Source organism: Salvia splendens, chromosome 14 (genome assembly GCF_004379255.2).
Source record: "Salvia splendens isolate huo1 chromosome 14, SspV2, whole genome shotgun sequence".
Taxonomy (NCBI): Eukaryota; Viridiplantae; Streptophyta; class Magnoliopsida; order Lamiales; family Lamiaceae; genus Salvia; species Salvia splendens.
In genome coordinates this window covers 26,993,444-27,011,357 of record NC_056045.1, presented here as the reverse complement: position 1 = coordinate 27,011,357, position 17,914 = coordinate 26,993,444, and the positions used below count along the sequence as shown (strand labels likewise).

General features: G+C 39.3%; 2 protein-coding genes across 2 annotated transcripts; both read left to right on the top strand.

Annotated features, from left to right (window-relative positions):
- Window positions 1-200: 200 nt before the first annotated feature.
- LOC121764974 (palmitoyl-acyl carrier protein thioesterase, chloroplastic-like) lies at window positions 201-3,188 on the top strand. The gene is made up of 6 exons (XM_042161005.1): window positions 201-505; window positions 568-701; window positions 1,225-1,338; window positions 1,736-1,913; window positions 2,065-2,133; window positions 2,758-3,188. The coding sequence occupies exons 1-6, from the start codon at window positions 302-304 to the stop codon at window positions 2,986-2,988; spliced, it is 930 nt and encodes a 309-aa protein (XP_042016939.1). The 5' UTR covers window positions 201-301; the 3' UTR covers window positions 2,989-3,188.
- Window positions 3,189-12,244: 9,056 nt separating this feature from the next.
- Window positions 12,245-13,362, top strand: LOC121765145 (palmitoyl-acyl carrier protein thioesterase, chloroplastic-like). Its single transcript, XM_042161175.1, has 2 exons — window positions 12,245-12,307; window positions 12,932-13,362. The coding sequence occupies exons 1-2, from the start codon at window positions 12,254-12,256 to the stop codon at window positions 13,160-13,162; spliced, it is 285 nt and encodes a 94-aa protein (XP_042017109.1). The 5' UTR covers window positions 12,245-12,253; the 3' UTR covers window positions 13,163-13,362.
- The last annotated feature ends 4,552 nt before the right edge of the window (window positions 13,363-17,914 follow it).

The following is a 17,914-nucleotide window of genomic DNA, read 5'->3' as shown; positions in this document are numbered from 1 at the left end:
TAATTTCTTTTTACAACCTTCCACTTCATCAAACGTAATCCAATTCCTATGTTAATTAATACTTTTCAAATTAGGATTAATTTGAGGTTAGCGCCTAATCTTTCCAATAAGTAGATCACCTACATCAATTGAAAAATCCAAAATTCTCCACCAAAATGGAATGTTGTGAAGTAAATATTAGGAGAAAATGATGGCTTCCATGCAAACAGCGGTGGCGGCCCTCCGCCTCCACAATGATCGTTCAACTAGTGTGGGCCCGGTCGGGTTCAACCGCGGCTGGAGGAGGAACGGTTGCGTGAAAATGAAGGCGACCAACGTAAACATGAAGATGACCCACACGCCTTTAAGGGAGAAAGGTGGGGAAGCGGAGGCGAACGACGGGTATTTGCTAGGCGGGTTTTTGGCGGAGGACCGGTTCGTGTACAGGCAAACGTTTGTTATCCGGTCTTATGAGACCGGACCGGATAAAACCACCACCATGGAAACCCTAATGAATCTGCTGCAGGTGAATTAATTAATCACGTTTTCCACGTGCATGTCATGATTATGCATGAGTTTGGATTGCAGGAGACGGCTCTGAACCACGTGTCGAGCGCCGGGGTGGCCGGGGAAGGCTTTGGCGCAACGCGGGAGATGAGCATCAGGAAGCTTATCTGGGTTGTTACGCGTATAAACATCCAAGTTGACGAGTATAGCTCTTGGTAAATTCAATTAACCCTAAATTGATTGACTCTGGAAAAATAAATCCTAGAAAGGGGCTATCTTTTCTTTAATTCGAATATATATTTTTTAAATGATTCAAATTATTAATAAAGACTTTGTTTAGTTAACATGATTTGTCATATGTTTGACATCATATCCTAAAATCTAATAGTCCAGATTATTGTTTGAAGTTTGTAGGATATATAGTTTGCATTTAATTATACTCTCTCCGTCCCCTAAATTTTGTCACAGTTTGACCGGACACGAGTTTTAAGAAATGTAATGGAAAATGGGTTGAAAAATTGGTAGGATCTGGGTCCTACTTTTAAAGTATTAGTTTTATAATGAAATGTGAGTGAGAATAAGTTAGCGAAATGTGGGGTCCACTACCGAAAATGGTAAAAAGTGAAATGTAACAAATTTTATGGGACGGACGGAAATAGAAAAATGTGACAAAATTTCAGGGACGAGGGAGCATTACACTTCTAAATATATAGACATAAAAAATGATTGGTATCCCAGGGGAGATGTTGTGGAGGTCGACACTTGGGTGGATGCAGGCGGTAAAAACGGGATGCGCCGCGATTGGATCATTCGAGACTACAACACCAACAAAATCATAAGCAGAGCCACCAGGTACGTACCTGGCGGGCTACAACAAAAATTGTCCGGAAAATCTTAAAATTTGGTTGTCTTTTAATTGAAAAACCATTAAGTTATGATTTGTTCACTATTACCCAACAACAAAAAATCTAGTCGTTTACGTATAAAGTAGTATTGTATTTCCTAGACTGGATGACACCATTATCCTTTTGAATTTATGACATTGTTTAATTCAACAATGACGACGTCTACGTATGATTTCCCATCTGTCACACGAAATATAATTTCACCAAACTTTTTCGCCGTTGCACAAACTATGATCTTGTCAAAACTTTACGGTTTTTCCAGCTGATTTTTCAAATTTTGGGACAAATCACCAAACTATATGGTTTTTTATATGCAAGAACTGAAATTGTAATAATTTGTGCAGTAATTGGGTGAACATGAATAGAGAAACAAGAAGGGTAAGCAAAATACCAGATGAAGTGAGGAAAGAGATACAGCCTTTTTACCTTAACAAAGTAGCAATCACACCTCAGAATTCCGATACCCATAAAATTGAAAAGCTTACCGATCAAACTGCTCAAAGAATCCACAATGGTTTGGCTGTAAGTTCAATTTCTTGATTTAGGTCTCTCTAACCTCTATTTTAAATAGAGGAGAATCGTCTTATTAATTAAGCTACGCTTGATCATCCAATTTATTATATATATGCATGCTCACCCAATACGCGATTCATATTAACACGAATTAATGCAGCCACGGTGGAGCGATATGGATGCAAATCAACATGTAAACAATGTCAAATACTTCGGCTGGCTCTTGGAGGTATATCCACATATATATAATTCCACTATTAATACTAATAGTACTAGTAGTATTTATAGACTCCTTCTCTTCGCCATTAGATATCTCATTTTTTCTTCTTTGTTCATCAGCCATTAAATATTTTATTTCACTTTTATTATTTTATTAAATTTACAATAAAAATTAGTGAAATGAGTTGGTGTAGGGATGACCCATGCCATATCCCTCTTACTCTTTCTAACCACTTTCTTTTACAAATTTAAATAGTTACTTAAAATTCGAACTGTCAAAAAAATGGATATTTATTGCTGGACAGAGGGGCTACTATTTATAAGAAAGGCATTAATAATCAAGAAAGATAAAACACTAGTAAAAACACAAGCTTTAGCGATCGAAAATTGTATCAAGGTGGTCGATTGAGAGGAGCAAGTCATTTACCAAGTACTGTTAAGTACTCGGTAATTTACTGGTCTTGTGCTCAGTAAGTGCTGTTGCAAGTACCGTAAGAAAATTACCGAGCAAATAGGATGTAAGGTAAGTGCTGTTGCAATATTCCCGTCCTATTTGCTCGGTAAAACTGCGGTACCGAGCAGGTTCGGGTGTATATGTTTTCAAATTTATGTATACATCTTGTTTGGGTGACAGAGTGTGCCTATAAATGTTCTTGAAGACTACAACATGACGTCGATGACCTTAGAATACAGACGGGAGTGTCGGCAGTCAAACCCCCTCGAGTCGTTGACCACCATCAAAGTCAACGGTGAAGACAAAAAAATGTTAGAATGCACACATTTGCTGCGCATGGAAGAGGATAAGGCTGAGATCGTTCGAGCAAGATCGGTCTGGCAGTTCAAAAAACCTCGTCACAATATCTGATTTTTTATATTTTTTCCTTTAATTTTTCTGAATAAATGTTGCAAATTATTTGCATTACACATACTCTTAACTCTCCGTATTTTTTCATATTAATTTGATGACCTTAGAATACAGACGGGAATATTGTCAATAAATTATATTGCAAACTATGTACTGTATGGAAAGTGACAAGTATTTTAAATAGTGAGTGATTATTCCAATATGATAGGAGTAATTATTTAAAGATTATTAGAGTTCTGCAGGAAAAGTAAATCAAAAGAAATATAGACAATATTACCTAAGGACACAAAAATAGATGCAATCACTTGCGTTAGAAAATTTGAAAATAACCATAATTTAGGATGAAAAATAAACTGTTTGTAAGTTGAGGCCAAATTAATTTAATTTTGTAGGAGTGTCTTTTATAGAACGCTTCCATTTATATTTTTTAATTATATTTTTTAATTTTAATTTAGACACCAAGAATGAAGACATTTTTTAAAGTATTGGTGACATATATAGAAATATAAATCAGCGTCATTGCATTAAAATGTGTCCTAAATTGGCCGATTTTTTAGTGACTATCCTACAATATATACTAATTGCACCAGAACAAACTGTTGTAGTAGTGGCACAATTTTGGAAGAATTTTACGTCAACCAAATAAGTGCCATTAAATAAATAATGACTCTAATTTAGTAACAATAACATAAGAGGATGTTACCACTAAATGTAGCAGAATTATGTCATTATAGATTATTCTACTATAGTGAGATCTTCTAATGGGAGTTGCAAAATTTCAGGCTTTAACCATTTCAATGAAACTGGGATTTTTCATTCCTTAATCCTATCCTATTTTTATATAGTTTACTAATTTAATAGTCTACCACAGCTTAGTGAGCATAATTTATTTGTTCGAGTTCGGTAAACAAACCAATTAATTTCCAGCACATGAAAAATGTGACCATCGTGTTTGTTAAATATCAAGATCAAGGTCTAACCAATTCATTTCTTTTCGTCTTCTGAAAAGTTCCAACACTATTTAGTACTCCTATTTGTTGGAAAGAAATCAATTGTGAGAAGATTACGGGATCAAATCACATAATCATAGAGATACCAAATTGATTGTAATTACCGAATATAAGGTAATTAGAATTAGGGTAAATCTTACCATACATGTATAGCTCCTATAAGATTGGTGTAATAGCTCGGTAGAACATAATTTTGAATGAGATTGAACATATTTCAACATGGCATCAGAGCCTAGGCTCAGAAAGAATTCATCATAGCCCGATAGAACCTTTCTCGATCTAAGGCAGAAACCAAGCCATGGCCACAGACGAACCCAAACCCAAGATCACAGATGACCAAAAACTGAAGGTTAGCAAGAATGTTACCGTAGCCGTCAAGCTCAACGGATCGAATTATTCGATATAGGCGCGGCTGATGAAAATCCAGATCGGGAGTAGGAGAGTACTCCGCCACATCAACGGCAATCCGCCACCTCCCCAACCAGGGGCGGCGGACTACACGGAGTGGGAGGAGACAAACCTAATTGTCTTCTCATGGATTCTAGACAATATCGAAACCGATATCGTTATCGATTTCGCCCACCATCAAACGGCAGAAGCCTTATGGAAAAGCTTGGCCGTAACCTTTGAAAGCACATCCGACCCATTCCTCCTATTTGACCTGGAAGAGAAGGCAGAGAACGTCAAGCAGGGGGAACAGAGTCTAGAGACATATTGGCGACACTTACACGGAACGTGGATAGATGTAGATCGGTGTCAAGAACAACCGGTCACTTGCTGTGACAAGGGAGTCGGCCAGTTCAGAAAATACGTCGAAACTCGACGCCTTTTCAAGTTCTTAACCGGACTCAACCCGAGGTACGATCAGATGAAGCGAGAGGTCCTCAAGGATCGACCCTGGCCCTCAGCCGAGGTCGCATACGGCTGGATTAAACGGGAGACCGCCCGGCTCCGGATCATGCCGGCAATCTCCGAACCAGCCGTTGCAACCAACGAAATCAACTCCTCATCGGGCAGTGTCGGGCTTGGCTTCGCGGCACGGAGTCAGCCGCGAAATGGACCTCCGCCAAACCGAACAGGGACAGGACCGCCGCCACCACAAAACCGTCGGCCATTCAAAGTAGACAAATCGAAATTATGGTGCTCACATTGTGGAAAGCACAAACACACCAAAGAATCGTGCTTTCTACTCATTGGATTCCCGGAATGGTGGGATGAGAATCAAAAGGCCAAGGCGAAATTAGCCATCGGGGTGAATGAGAATGGAGGGGGCTTGTTCCCAGCGACCGGAGCGGGCAACCAGGAGGCTACCGACGCTCACGGCCGGCAGGAGAACAGAGGAGGCGGCGGGTCGATCGGAGAAGCGGCAGTCGCCGAGTTCAGGAGAGGCGGCGGACAAATCGGAGGTAAAGGGTTGGGGTTCTTTAACCCTAACCCTAACTTTAATTTTGCCAATAGATCCCCATATTCTGAATCCTCATCAATTGAGTTCCCCAGTTCCAATTTATTATGCAATAAACCCCATGCCAATAATAAACTGCGATTGAGTTCCCCAGAACCTAGAAAAACGAAATATGACCCCCAAACTCCTGAAAAATCCCTTGTCAGCCCTAATTATTTTGCACCTCTCGAAAACACTCATATTGCTTGCATGGCGAAAAATTTATCGGGTAACATAGGGACAGAGTGGATATTTGATTGTGGGGCTACAGACACTATGACCTATGATAGGGAGGATTTTTCCACTTTTAATGAAGCAACGAAAAGCCAAATTCAAACTGCTGATGAGGAGTTAACGTCTGTACATGGAAGTGGAACAATTGAGATATCTCCGAGTCTGAAACTTAAGAACTGCCTATATGTGCCCAAATTGTCTCACAAGTTGATGTCTATTAGTCATGTGACGAAGGAACTGAATTGTACTTTATTGATGCATCCGAATTTTTGTGTATTACAGGATATCAGGACGAGGAGGATAATTGGGCGTGGCACTGAGCGTCAAGGCCTCTACTATGTGGATGAGATAGCTCACCAAGGTGGCGCCGCGATGCTTGCTCATGGTTCTGTTGATAGAGAAGCATGGTTGTGGCACCGAAGATTGGGTCATCCGTCTGCGGGTTATTTCAAATTACTCTTTCCAAAATTTTCTAATTTTAAAGACATCTCATGTGAGTCATGTGTTTTGGCTAAGAACCATAGACAGTCCTTTAAATCCAGTAATACGCGTGTTAGAGATATTTTTTCCCTTGTTCATGCTGATGTGTGGGGCCCTGCGCCTATTACCGGTGATCATGGTTTTAAATATTTTCTATTATTTGTTGATGATTGCACTAGAATGACGTGGGTATATTTTTTGCGAAATAAATCTGAAGTTTTTGAAAAATTTGTCATCTTTTTTAAAATGGTTCAGACGCAATTACACAAAACTATCTCCGTTCTTAGGTCGGATAATGGGAGGGAATTTGTCAATAGAGATATGAAAGACTTTTTTAAAACTCATGGGTTAGTTCATCAAACTTCTTGTCCTTATACACCGGAACAAAATGGGGTGGCTGAGAGAAAGAATAGAATTTTACTTGAAATTACTCGAGCTCTGTTTTTTGACTCAAACGTCCCAAAATTCCTTTGGCCAGAAGCGGTCGCTACCTCAGTATATCTTGTGAATCGTCTTCCTACAAAAATTCTCGACATGAAAACACCCCACCAAGTCCTTTCGAAAATGACAAAAATACCCGAACCACTTACACTTCCGCTTAAAATTTTTGGGTGCTCCGTCTATGTGCATGTCCCGAAACATGAGCGCACAAAATTTTCTGCGTGCGCCATCAAATGTGTCTTTCTTGGATATGGGATAAACCAAAAGGGATATAGGTGTTATGACCCGTCATCTAGGAAAATAATTACTACTATGAACTGCAACTTCCTTGAGTGTGAGTATTTTTATCAAGCCCAACTTAGGAGTCAGGGGGAGAGTAGTGGAAATAGTCTAAGAGAAATACATGGACCCCCAAGTTGGTTGGTGCCCCAATCAAGCAACTCTGAAGCGGAACCAACAGAACAAGCTAGCGCCATCGCCGAGCAGGTCACGTCTACTGTAGACCCTCCTCAGACAACCACGTCTCAATCTAATTCTCCTCCAGTGATATCTGAGGTAATTCCCGAACCGGAACCTGAAAGTACATTCATACCTTCTGACAATTCGAGCGTAGATGAAGTCACCGCCATTGATGGAGATACTGGTCGATATATCCTTCCCCAACGCAGCACTCGAGGAATTCCACCAAAAAGGTACAGTCCTGGAAAGATAGGGGCTAAAAGCAGATACGGAGTGGCAAATCTAGCCAAAGCCAACCTGACAGAGATGGCAAGAGCATTCACAGCTGCTTTATATGAAGAAGAAGAGATACCTCAGACTGCGGAAGAAGCTATGAATGTGCCTCACTGGAGAAAGGCGATGATGGTTGAAATGGATGCCCTGATGAAAAGTAAGACATGGGAAGTCTGCGCCAAGCCAGAAGGTGTACGAGCTGTGGGATGCAGGTGGGTCTTCACTATTAAAAGAAAACCAGATGGATCAATTGAGCGATACAAAGCAAGGTTGGTGGCAAAGGGATACACTCAGACATATGGAGTCGACTACGCTGAAACATTCTCCCCAGTTGCAAAAATGAACACTATCCGTGTCCTATTCTCCATTGCAGCCAACAAGGAATGGCCCCTACACCAGTTTGATGTCACGAATGCCTTCCTGCATGGTGAACTTTCAAAACCGATATACATGGAGGGTCCACCAGGTTTCTCTGAAGACTTTGAAGGTGGAAAAGTGTGCAAGCTCAAGAAGACACTATATGGGTTGAAACAGTCTCCTCGAGTGTGGTTCGGAAGGTTCACTGAGGTGATGAAGAAGTACGGGTATAAACAGAGTAACTCTGATCACACTCTGTTTCTGAAAAGAAAAGGAGGGAAAATTACGTGCCTTATCATCTATGTAGATGACATGATCCTCACTGGCGATGATGAAGAAGAGATCAAACTGCTGAGACAGAACTTGTTTTCAGAATTTCAGATGAAGGACCTCGGATTGCTAAAGTATTTTTTGGGAATAGAAGTGTTAAGATCAAAGGAGGGAATTTTCATCAACCAAAGAAAGTATGTTCTTGACCTACTAGCAGAAACGGGGATGATGGATTGCAAGCCAGCGGATACTCCTATGGTACAGAATCATGGACTACGCATAATAGAAGGAGCACAACTTACTCATCGCACCAGGTATCAACGTTTGGTTGGAAAGTTAATTTACCTATCTCATACGAGACCAGATATCGCATATGCAGTTGGTGTGGTAAGCCAGTTTATGCACAAACCTCAAGAAGACCATTGGGAAGCAGCGCTGCGGATCGTTAGGTACCTCAAGGGAACCCCGGGACATGGAGTGATGTTTAAGAAGCATGGTCATATGGACATATACGGATTCACGGATGCTGATTGGGCCGGAAACCCGAATGATCGGAAGTCGACAGCAGGATACTTCACATTTGTTGGTGGCAATTTGGTTACTTGGCGGAGCAAGAAACAAAAGGTGGTAGCTCTGTCGAGTCCTGAAGCAGAATTCCGAGGAATCAAGAATGGACTAACTGAGATACTGTGGCTAAAAAGGCTAATGACCGAGTTGGAGTTGATGCCTTCCGGGCCCTGCAAGCTATTCTGTGATAACAAGGCAGCTATCAGCATATCCGAGAACCCTGTACAACATGATCGGACGAAACACGTGGAAGTTGATCGACACTTCATCAAAGACAACATTGAAGCTAAGATAGTGGAACTACCGTTTGTTCGGTCAGAAGACCAGCTAGCTGATATCCTTACCAAAGCTGTGGACTCAAGAAACTTCCGTGAGATATTGGGCAAGTTAAGTATGGATGATCCCCTTACTTAACTTGAGGGGGAGTGTTGGAAAGAAATCAATTGTGAGAAGATTACGGGATCAAATCACATAATCATAGAGATACCAAATTGATTGTAATTACCGAATATAAGGTAATTAGAATTAGGGTAAATCTTACCATACATGTATAGCTCCCATTCTATAAGATTGGTGTAATAGCTCGGTAGAACATAATTTTGAATGAGATTGAACATATTTCAACACTATTAAAACTCACTCTGGACAAATTGTACCACAATTCATTTTTTTCATTTTACTAATTCACACATATGTTGATAACTCCGAAATAAATGAAAATATATTTAGATTAAGTGTTTAACCCTACGTATATCATGACTGTTAGAATCGACAGAGGAATCCGGCCACAACAAGAACAAAAAACTGAGAATTAAAACGCAATGAAAAGAACACACAAAGTTACGTGGTTGGGTCGTAAGACCTACGTCCACGGAGAAGCTATCAACCAATTTATTCAACACGCAATCACAATCGAAATCCCAGTTACAATCGCTCAAGAATCACTCAAGAAATCAATTACTCAAAAAACCTAGAGCTCACACGTTAACATTGATTTCCTCACAAAGAAAATGATTCTCATACCTCACTCTTCTCACCAACTGAATCTTTATATATGTGATGGAAGAGATCGCGGATTGCTCAGCGACATTAAGCTCAACTCCAGCTCAATCCCTAGCTCGTTCCTCATTCGGTTGCAACTGTCTCAAAATGACCGTTGGGAGCTGAAACTTAATTCAATTTCCCCCTTTGCATTTTGGTCCCTCGGCTTCTGAATTATTTAATATGCATCCACATATCACAATGACAAACTAGATTGACTTATACGGTTGAAGAACCATGACAAACTGGATTGACTTTCTTGTATCTTGCTTATTTGTTTGTTTTGATAAATAATGATTGTGTGTTTATCCGCAAGTTTGGTGTTGCTCAAGAGTTGTTCATCTTTTGGTTAAGCTTTTGTCGTACTTTGATTGACTTTTACTTTTTTGAGCAGTTGATCTTTTTTGAGACTCTCGAATAGTCTTTGATGTATCGCGTGATGCTTAGACTTTCTTATTGACACAGACAAAAAGGACTCTGTACTCTGATTTTACATGGTTAATTGAAACAAGAAGCTAGGATTTTTATTCCATACTATGTCACACTAATTAGTATAAGACCTAATGTGAAAAAAAAACCGTAAAGATTAAAAGTTGAGGGTGAATTTGATGTGGTCCAATAGTAAGTAAAATTAGGGAATTCCGAAAAGTAGGTAACGAAATGATTTGGATGCTTTTGTATGATATATGTGGATACTGTCATGCATGTGAAAGAGTACATTCACAAGTTGGATTATAGTTAAACTGCTTATTGCATCATAACATATTCTTAAAGATTCTTTCGTATTTGTACTAAAGAGTGGGATCTCTCTTTTGTAAAGGGTGAGGTTGGCTTGGATTCTATCTTTTGGATAAGAGACTTTTATTGAAAAAATTCATTAGATATAATTATCCAAGAGATATACACAAGTCTTGGGGTTGCATCTAGTGTTCTATAAAGAGTGACGAAATGTAGAATACTCAAAAAATTATTCTCAAAGTTATGAACTCAAAATGAATAAGAATATATCTCATATCAAAATAAACTTTTGAGTTGCCTCTCTTCTTATAGCAATTAGGAGTAGGGGAGCATCATAGTTGAGGAGCTATGATATATAGTATGATGACCATGATTCATGATTATGAAAATGGATGGACGTTGATGAGTCCGTAAAATCATCATAATGCAAAGTAGAACCGATGAATATGAATGAAGGAGAGGTGGTCAAATCCAAAATATTCAATTATTATTGAAAAGAAAATTTGTTAAATATTACTACTAGTATGTTACTTTTTGAATTTATGATGTGCAATTTTATGTGACGCCCATATTATAATAGTAGTACTACTACTATGTATTTATGGGCCTTTCTAAAAAGCAAAGTAATTAATTACTCCTATTAACTGTAAATGTCACTTGGAATATAGGATAATAATTGGTGGAATATTCTATTCACAATATATCCACTATTATTTTGCTATAACTATATGACATATTTATTTAACCAAAAAAGCTAAGATTATTCTGGCAGGAGCTGTATACATAATTGTAGGAATGATGGTTAGGGCTGGCTAAATATACCGAAATATCGAAATACTGCACTTATCGTACAAAAAAAAATACTGGAAATAACGAATTTGCGGTATACCATAAGTTTCGGTACGGTATGATACCTTACCGATAGATTACGGTACCGTAAAGGTATAGATTTTCCTATACCGCGGTATACCGCAATATACCGCATTTACAATATTTGCCAAAAATTCGATATATATGTTGTATATAAAAAATATAAAAAAAAATATGAGTAGTTAATATGTTAAAATCTCTAACCCTACTTTCATATTTTAGTTCAGCCGCCCCAACCCCAAACACACTCACGCAAAAATGCAAATCAAGTCCACTGTATAGATTTGATTGTGGTGTAGTTTTAATCTTTTGGACATTATTTAAATAGGTTAAATTTTATTTTAAATATATTTTTTTGGTATGAAACACAGGCATAGCGGTATGTCATACCTTATTTTGGTATACCGTACTCGGTATCCTGATGTGTAATTTTTGAGTTATTACAAATGGATAATATAGCACTCAAGTTTAATTAATTAACCCAAATATTACAACTTCACTGCAAGAATACAGCTTCGTGTGTAGTACTTTGAGTGTCGAACCACAGGGAGGCGTATGATTATTTAACTAGGTTTGACAAGATTAATAAACAAATTGAAAACTAAAGAATGAAAATAGAGAAACTCAAGAGATAGAGAACGTTGCTCCTAATATGCTCAAGATGTGAATTAACTTAACGGACCAATTAACCTATGGATTAAAGATTAATCTAATGAAAGTTGTAATAATCTCGTTCATTCTACTCACACTGAACATGTTCATAGATGCTTGAATTTAACCTTGCTGAACACTAAGATCAAATTCGTACTTGTCGGATTATCACTCCTACAGACGCATAGTAAGCTCTAATCCAACTTCTACGTTCCAACGTACATGATTCATTTACAAAATCAATTAAACATTCCTACAGAAGCATAGTAAATATCCAACAATTATTCTAACGACATGTAAATTAACTTATCCAAGATTCATACGTTGAACACGATACGAATCTTAAACTCTTAAACTCTTTATTATATATATGCATGCTCACCCAATACGCGATTCATATTAACACGAATTAATGCAGCCACGGTGGAGCGATATGGATGCAAATCAACATGTAAACAATGTCAAATACTTCGGCTGGCTCTTGGAGGTATATCCACATATATATAATTCCACTATTAATACTAATAGTACTAGTAGTATTTATAGACTCCTTCTCTTCGCCATTAGATATCTCATTTTTTCTTCTTTGTTCATCAGCCATTAAATATTTTATTTCACTTTTATTATTTTATTAAATTTACAATAAAAATTAGTGAAATGAGTTGGTGTAGGGATGACCCATGCCATATCCCTCTTACTCTTTCTAACCACTTTCTTTTACAAATTTAAATAGTTACTTAAAATTCGAACGGTCAAAAAAATGGATATTTATTGCTGGACAGAGGGGCTACTATTTATAAGAAAGGCATTAATAATCAAGAAAGATAAAACACTAGTAAAAACACAAGCTTTAGCGATCGAAAATTGTATCAAGGTGGTCGATTGAGAGGAGCAAGTCATTTACCAAGTACTGTTAAGTACTCGGTAATTTACTGGTCTTGTGCTCAGTAAGTGCTGTTGCAAGTACCGTAAGAAAATTACCGAGCAAATAGGATGTAAGGTAAGTGCTGTTGCAATATTCCCGTCCTATTTGCTCGGTAAAACTGCGGTACCGAGCAGGTTCGGGTGTATATGTTTTCAAATTTATGTATACATCTTGTTTGGGTGACAGAGTGTGCCTATAAATGTTCTTGAAGACTACAACATGACGTCGATGACCTTAGAATACAGACGGGAGTGTCGGCAGTCAAACCCCCTCGAGTCGTTGACCACCATCAAAGTCAACGGTGAAGACAAAAAAATGTTAGAATGCACACATTTGCTGCGCATGGAAGAGGATAAGGCTGAGATCGTTCGAGCAAGATCGGTCTGGCAGTTCAAAAAACCTCGTCACAATATCTGATTTTTTATATTTTTTCCTTTAATTTTTCTGAATAAATGTTGCAAATTATTTGCATTACACATACTCTTAACTCTCCGTATTTTTTCATATTAATTTGATGACCTTAGAATACAGACGGGAATATTGTCAATAAATTATATTGCAAACTATGTACTGTATGGAAAGTGACAAGTATTTTAAATAGTGAGTGATTATTCCAATATGATAGGAGTAATTATTTAAAGATTATTAGAGTTCTGCAGGAAAAGTAAATCAAAAGAAATATAGACAATATTACCTAAGGACACAAAAATAGATGCAATCACTTGCGTTAGAAAATTTGAAAATAACCATAATTTAGGATGAAAAATAAACTGTTTGTAAGTTGAGGCCAAATTAATTTAATTTTGTAGGAGTGTCTTTTATAGAACGCTTCCATTTATATTTTTTAATTATATTTTTTAATTTTAATTTAGACACCAAGAATGAAGACATTTTTTAAAGTATTGGTGACATATATAGAAATATAAATCAGCGTCATTGCATTAAAATGTGTCCTAAATTGGCCGATTTTTTAGTGACTATCCTACAATATATACTAATTGCACCAGAACAAACTGTTGTAGTAGTGGCACAATTTTGGAAGAATTTTACGTCAACCAAATAAGTGCCATTAAATAAATAATGACTCTAATTTAGTAACAATAACATAAGAGGATGTTACCACTAAATGTAGCAGAATTATGTCATTATAGATTATTCTACTATAGTGAGATCTTCTAATGGGAGTTGCAAAATTTCAGGCTTTAACCATTTCAATGAAACTGGGATTTTTCATTCCTTAATCCTATCCTATTTTTATATAGTTTACTAATTTAATAGTCTACCACAGCTTAGTGAGCATAATTTATTTGTTCGAGTTCGGTAAACAAACCAATTAATTTCCAGCACATGAAAAATGTGACCATCGTGTTTGTTAAATATCAAGATCAAGGTCTAACCAATTCATTTCTTTTCGTCTTCTGAAAAGTTCCAACACTATTTAGTACTCCTATTTGTTGGAAAGAAATCAATTGTGAGAAGATTACGGGATCAAATCACATAATCATAGAGATACCAAATTGATTGTAATTACCGAATATAAGGTAATTAGAATTAGGGTAAATCTTACCATACATGTATAGCTCCTATAAGATTGGTGTAATAGCTCGGTAGAACATAATTTTGAATGAGATTGAACATATTTCAACATGGCATCAGAGCCTAGGCTCAGAAAGAATTCATCATAGCCCGATAGAACCTTTCTCGATCTAAGGCAGAAACCAAGCCATGGCCACAGACGAACCCAAACCCAAGATCACAGATGACCAAAAACTGAAGGTTAGCAAGAATGTTACCGTAGCCGTCAAGCTCAACGGATCGAATTATTCGATATGGGCGCGGCTGATGAAAATCCAGATCGGGAGTAGGAGAGTACTCCGCCACATCAACGGCAATCCGCCACCTCCCCAACCAGGGGCGGCGGACTACACGGAGTGGGAGGAGACAAACCTAATTGTCTTCTCATGGATTCTAGACAATATCGAAACCGATATCGTTATCGATTTCGCCCACCATCAAACGGCAGAAGCCTTATGGAAAAGCTTGGCCGTAACCTTTGAAAGCACATCCGACCCATTCCTCCTATTTGACCTGGAAGAGAAGGCAGAGAACGTCAAGCAGGGGGAACAGAGTCTAGAGACATATTGGCGACACTTACACGGAACGTGGATAGATGTAGATCGGTGTCAAGAACAACCGGTCACTTGCTGTGACAAGGGAGTCGGCCAGTTCAGAAAATACGTCGAAACTCGACGCCTTTTCAAGTTCTTAACCGGACTCAACCCGAGGTACGATCAGATGAAGCGAGAGGTCCTCAAGGATCGACCCTGGCCCTCAGCCGAGGTCGCATACGGCTGGATTAAACGGGAGACCGCCCGGCTCCGGATCATGCCGGCAATCTCCGAACCAGCCGTTGCAACCAACGAAATCAACTCCTCATCGGGCAGTGTCGGGCTTGGCTTCGCGGCACGGAGTCAGCCGCGAAATGGACCTCCGCCAAACCGAACAGGGACAGGACCGCCGCCACCACAAAACCGTCGGCCATTCAAAGTAGACAAATCGAAATTATGGTGCTCACATTGTGGAAAGCACAAACACACCAAAGAATCGTGCTTTCTACTCATTGGATTCCCGGAATGGTGGGATGAGAATCAAAAGGCCAAGGCGAAATTAGCCATCGGGGTGAATGAGAATGGAGGGGGCTTGTTCCCAGCGACCGGAGCGGGCAACCAGGAGGCTACCGACGCTCACGGCCGGCAGGAGAACAGAGGAGGCGGCGGGTCGATCGGAGAAGCGGCAGTCGCCGAGTTCAGGAGAGGCGGCGGACAAATCGGAGGTAAAGGGTTGGGGTTCTTTAACCCTAACCCTAACTTTAATTTTGCCAATAGATCCCCATATTCTGAATCCTCATCAATTGAGTTCCCCAGTTCCAATTTATTATGCAATAAACCCCATGCCAATAATAAACTGCGATTGAGTTCCCCAGAACCTAGAAAAACGAAATATGACCCCCAAACTCCTGAAAAATCCCTTGTCAGCCCTAATTATTTTGCACCTCTCGAAAACACTCATATTGCTTGCATGGCGAAAAATTTATCGGGTAACATAGGGACAGAGTGGATATTTGATTGTGGGGCTACAGACACTATGACCTATGATAGGGAGGATTTTTCCACTTTTAATGAAGCAACGAAAAGCCAAATTCAAACTGCTGATGAGGAGTTAACGTCTGTACATGGAAGTGGAACAATTGAGATATCTCCGAGTCTGAAACTTAAGAACTGCCTATATGTGCCCAAATTGTCTCACAAGTTGATGTCTATTAGTCATGTGACGAAGGAACTGAATTGTACTTTATTGATGCATCCGAATTTTTGTGTATTACAGGATATCAGGACGAGGAGGATAATTGGGCGTGGCACTGAGCGTCAAGGCCTCTACTATGTGGATGAGATAGCTCACCAAGGTGGCGCCGCGATGCTTGCTCACGGTTCTGTTGATAGAGAAGCATGGTTGTGGCACCGAAGATTGGGTCATCCGTCTGCGGGTTATTTCAAATTACTCTTTCCAAAATTTTCTAATTTTAAAGACATCTCATGTGAGTCATGTGTTTTGGCTAAGAACCATAGACAGTCCTTTAAATCCAGTAATACGCGTGTTAGAGATATTTTTTCCCTTGTTCATGCTGATGTGTGGGGCCCTGCGCCTATTACCGGTGATCATGGTTTTAAATATTTTCTATTATTTGTTGATGATTGCACTAGAATGACGTGGGTATATTTTTTGCGAAATAAATCTGAAGTTTTTGAAAAATTTGTCATCTTTTTTAAAATGGTTCAGACGCAATTACACAAAACTATCTCCGTTCTTAGGTCGGATAATGGGAGGGAATTTGTCAATAGAGATATGAAAGACTTTTTTAAAACTCATGGGTTAGTTCATCAAACTTCTTGTCCTTATACACCGGAACAAAATGGGGTGGCTGAGAGAAAGAATAGAATTTTACTTGAAATTACTCGAGCTCTGTTTTTTGACTCAAACGTCCCAAAATTCCTTTGGCCAGAAGCGGTCGCTACCTCAGTATATCTTGTGAATCGTCTTCCTACAAAAATTCTCGACATGAAAACACCCCACCAAGTCCTTTCGAAAATGACAAAAATACCCGAACCACTTACACTTCCGCTTAAAATTTTTGGGTGCTCCGTCTATGTGCATGTCCCGAAACATGAGCGCACAAAATTTTCTGCGTGCGCCATCAAATGTGTCTTTCTTGGATATGGGATAAACCAAAAGGGATATAGGTGTTATGACCCGTCATCTAGGAAAATAATTACTACTATGAACTGCAACTTCCTTGAGTGTGAGTATTTTTATCAAGCCCAACTTAGGAGTCAGGGGGAGAGTAGTGGAAATAGTCTAAGAGAAATACATGGACCCCCAAGTTGGTTGGTGCCCCAATCAAGCAACTCTGAAGCGGAACCAACAGAACAAGCTAGCGCCATCGCCGAGCAGGTCACGTCTACTGTAGACCCTCCTCAGACAACCACGTCTCAATCTAATTCTCCTCCAGTGATATCTGAGGTAATTCCCGAACCGGAACCTGAAAGTACATTCATACCTTCTGACAATTCGAGCGTAGATGAAGTCACCGCCATTGATGGAGATACTGGTCGATATATCCTTCCCCAACGCAGCACTCGAGGAATTCCACCAAAAAGGTACAGTCCTGGAAAGATAGGGGCTAAAAGCAGATACGGAGTGGCAAATCTAGCCAAAGCCAACCTGACAGAGATGGCAAGAGCATTCACAGCTGCTTTATATGAAGAAGAAGAGATACCTCAGACTGCGGAAGAAGCTATGAATGTGCCTCACTGGAGAAAGGCGATGATGGTTGAAATGGATGCCCTGATGAAAAGTAAGACATGGGAAGTCTGCGCCAAGCCAGAAGGTGTACGAGCTGTGGGATGCAGGTGGGTCTTCACTATTAAAAGAAAACCAGATGGATCAATTGAGCGATACAAAGCAAGGTTGGTGGCAAAGGGATACACTCAGACATATGGAGTCGACTACGCTGAAACATTCTCCCCAGTTGCAAAAATGAACACTATCCGTGTCCTATTCTCCATTGCAGCCAACAAGGAATGGCCCCTACACCAGTTTGATGTCACGAAT

What these genes read in the sequence shown, in the direction of transcription:
- LOC121765145 (XM_042161175.1), top strand. Translation starts at nt 12,254, where the DNA reads ATGGATGCAAATCAACATGTAAACAATGTCAAATACTTCGGCTGGCTC. An exon ending in ACTTCGGCTGGCTCTTGGAG is followed by an intron (nt 12,308 to 12,931) that starts GTATATCCACAT and finishes TTTGGGTGACAG; the next exon opens with AGTGTGCCTATAAATGTTCT.
- LOC121764974 (XM_042161005.1), top strand. Translation starts at nt 302, where the DNA reads ATGAAGGCGACCAACGTAAACATGAAGATGACCCACACGCCTTTAAGG. An exon ending in ATCATAAGCAGAGCCACCAG is followed by an intron (nt 1,339 to 1,735) that starts GTACGTACCTGG and finishes TAATTTGTGCAG; the next exon opens with TAATTGGGTGAACATGAATA. An exon ending in GAATCCACAATGGTTTGGCT is followed by an intron (nt 1,914 to 2,064) that starts GTAAGTTCAATT and finishes GAATTAATGCAG; the next exon opens with CCACGGTGGAGCGATATGGA.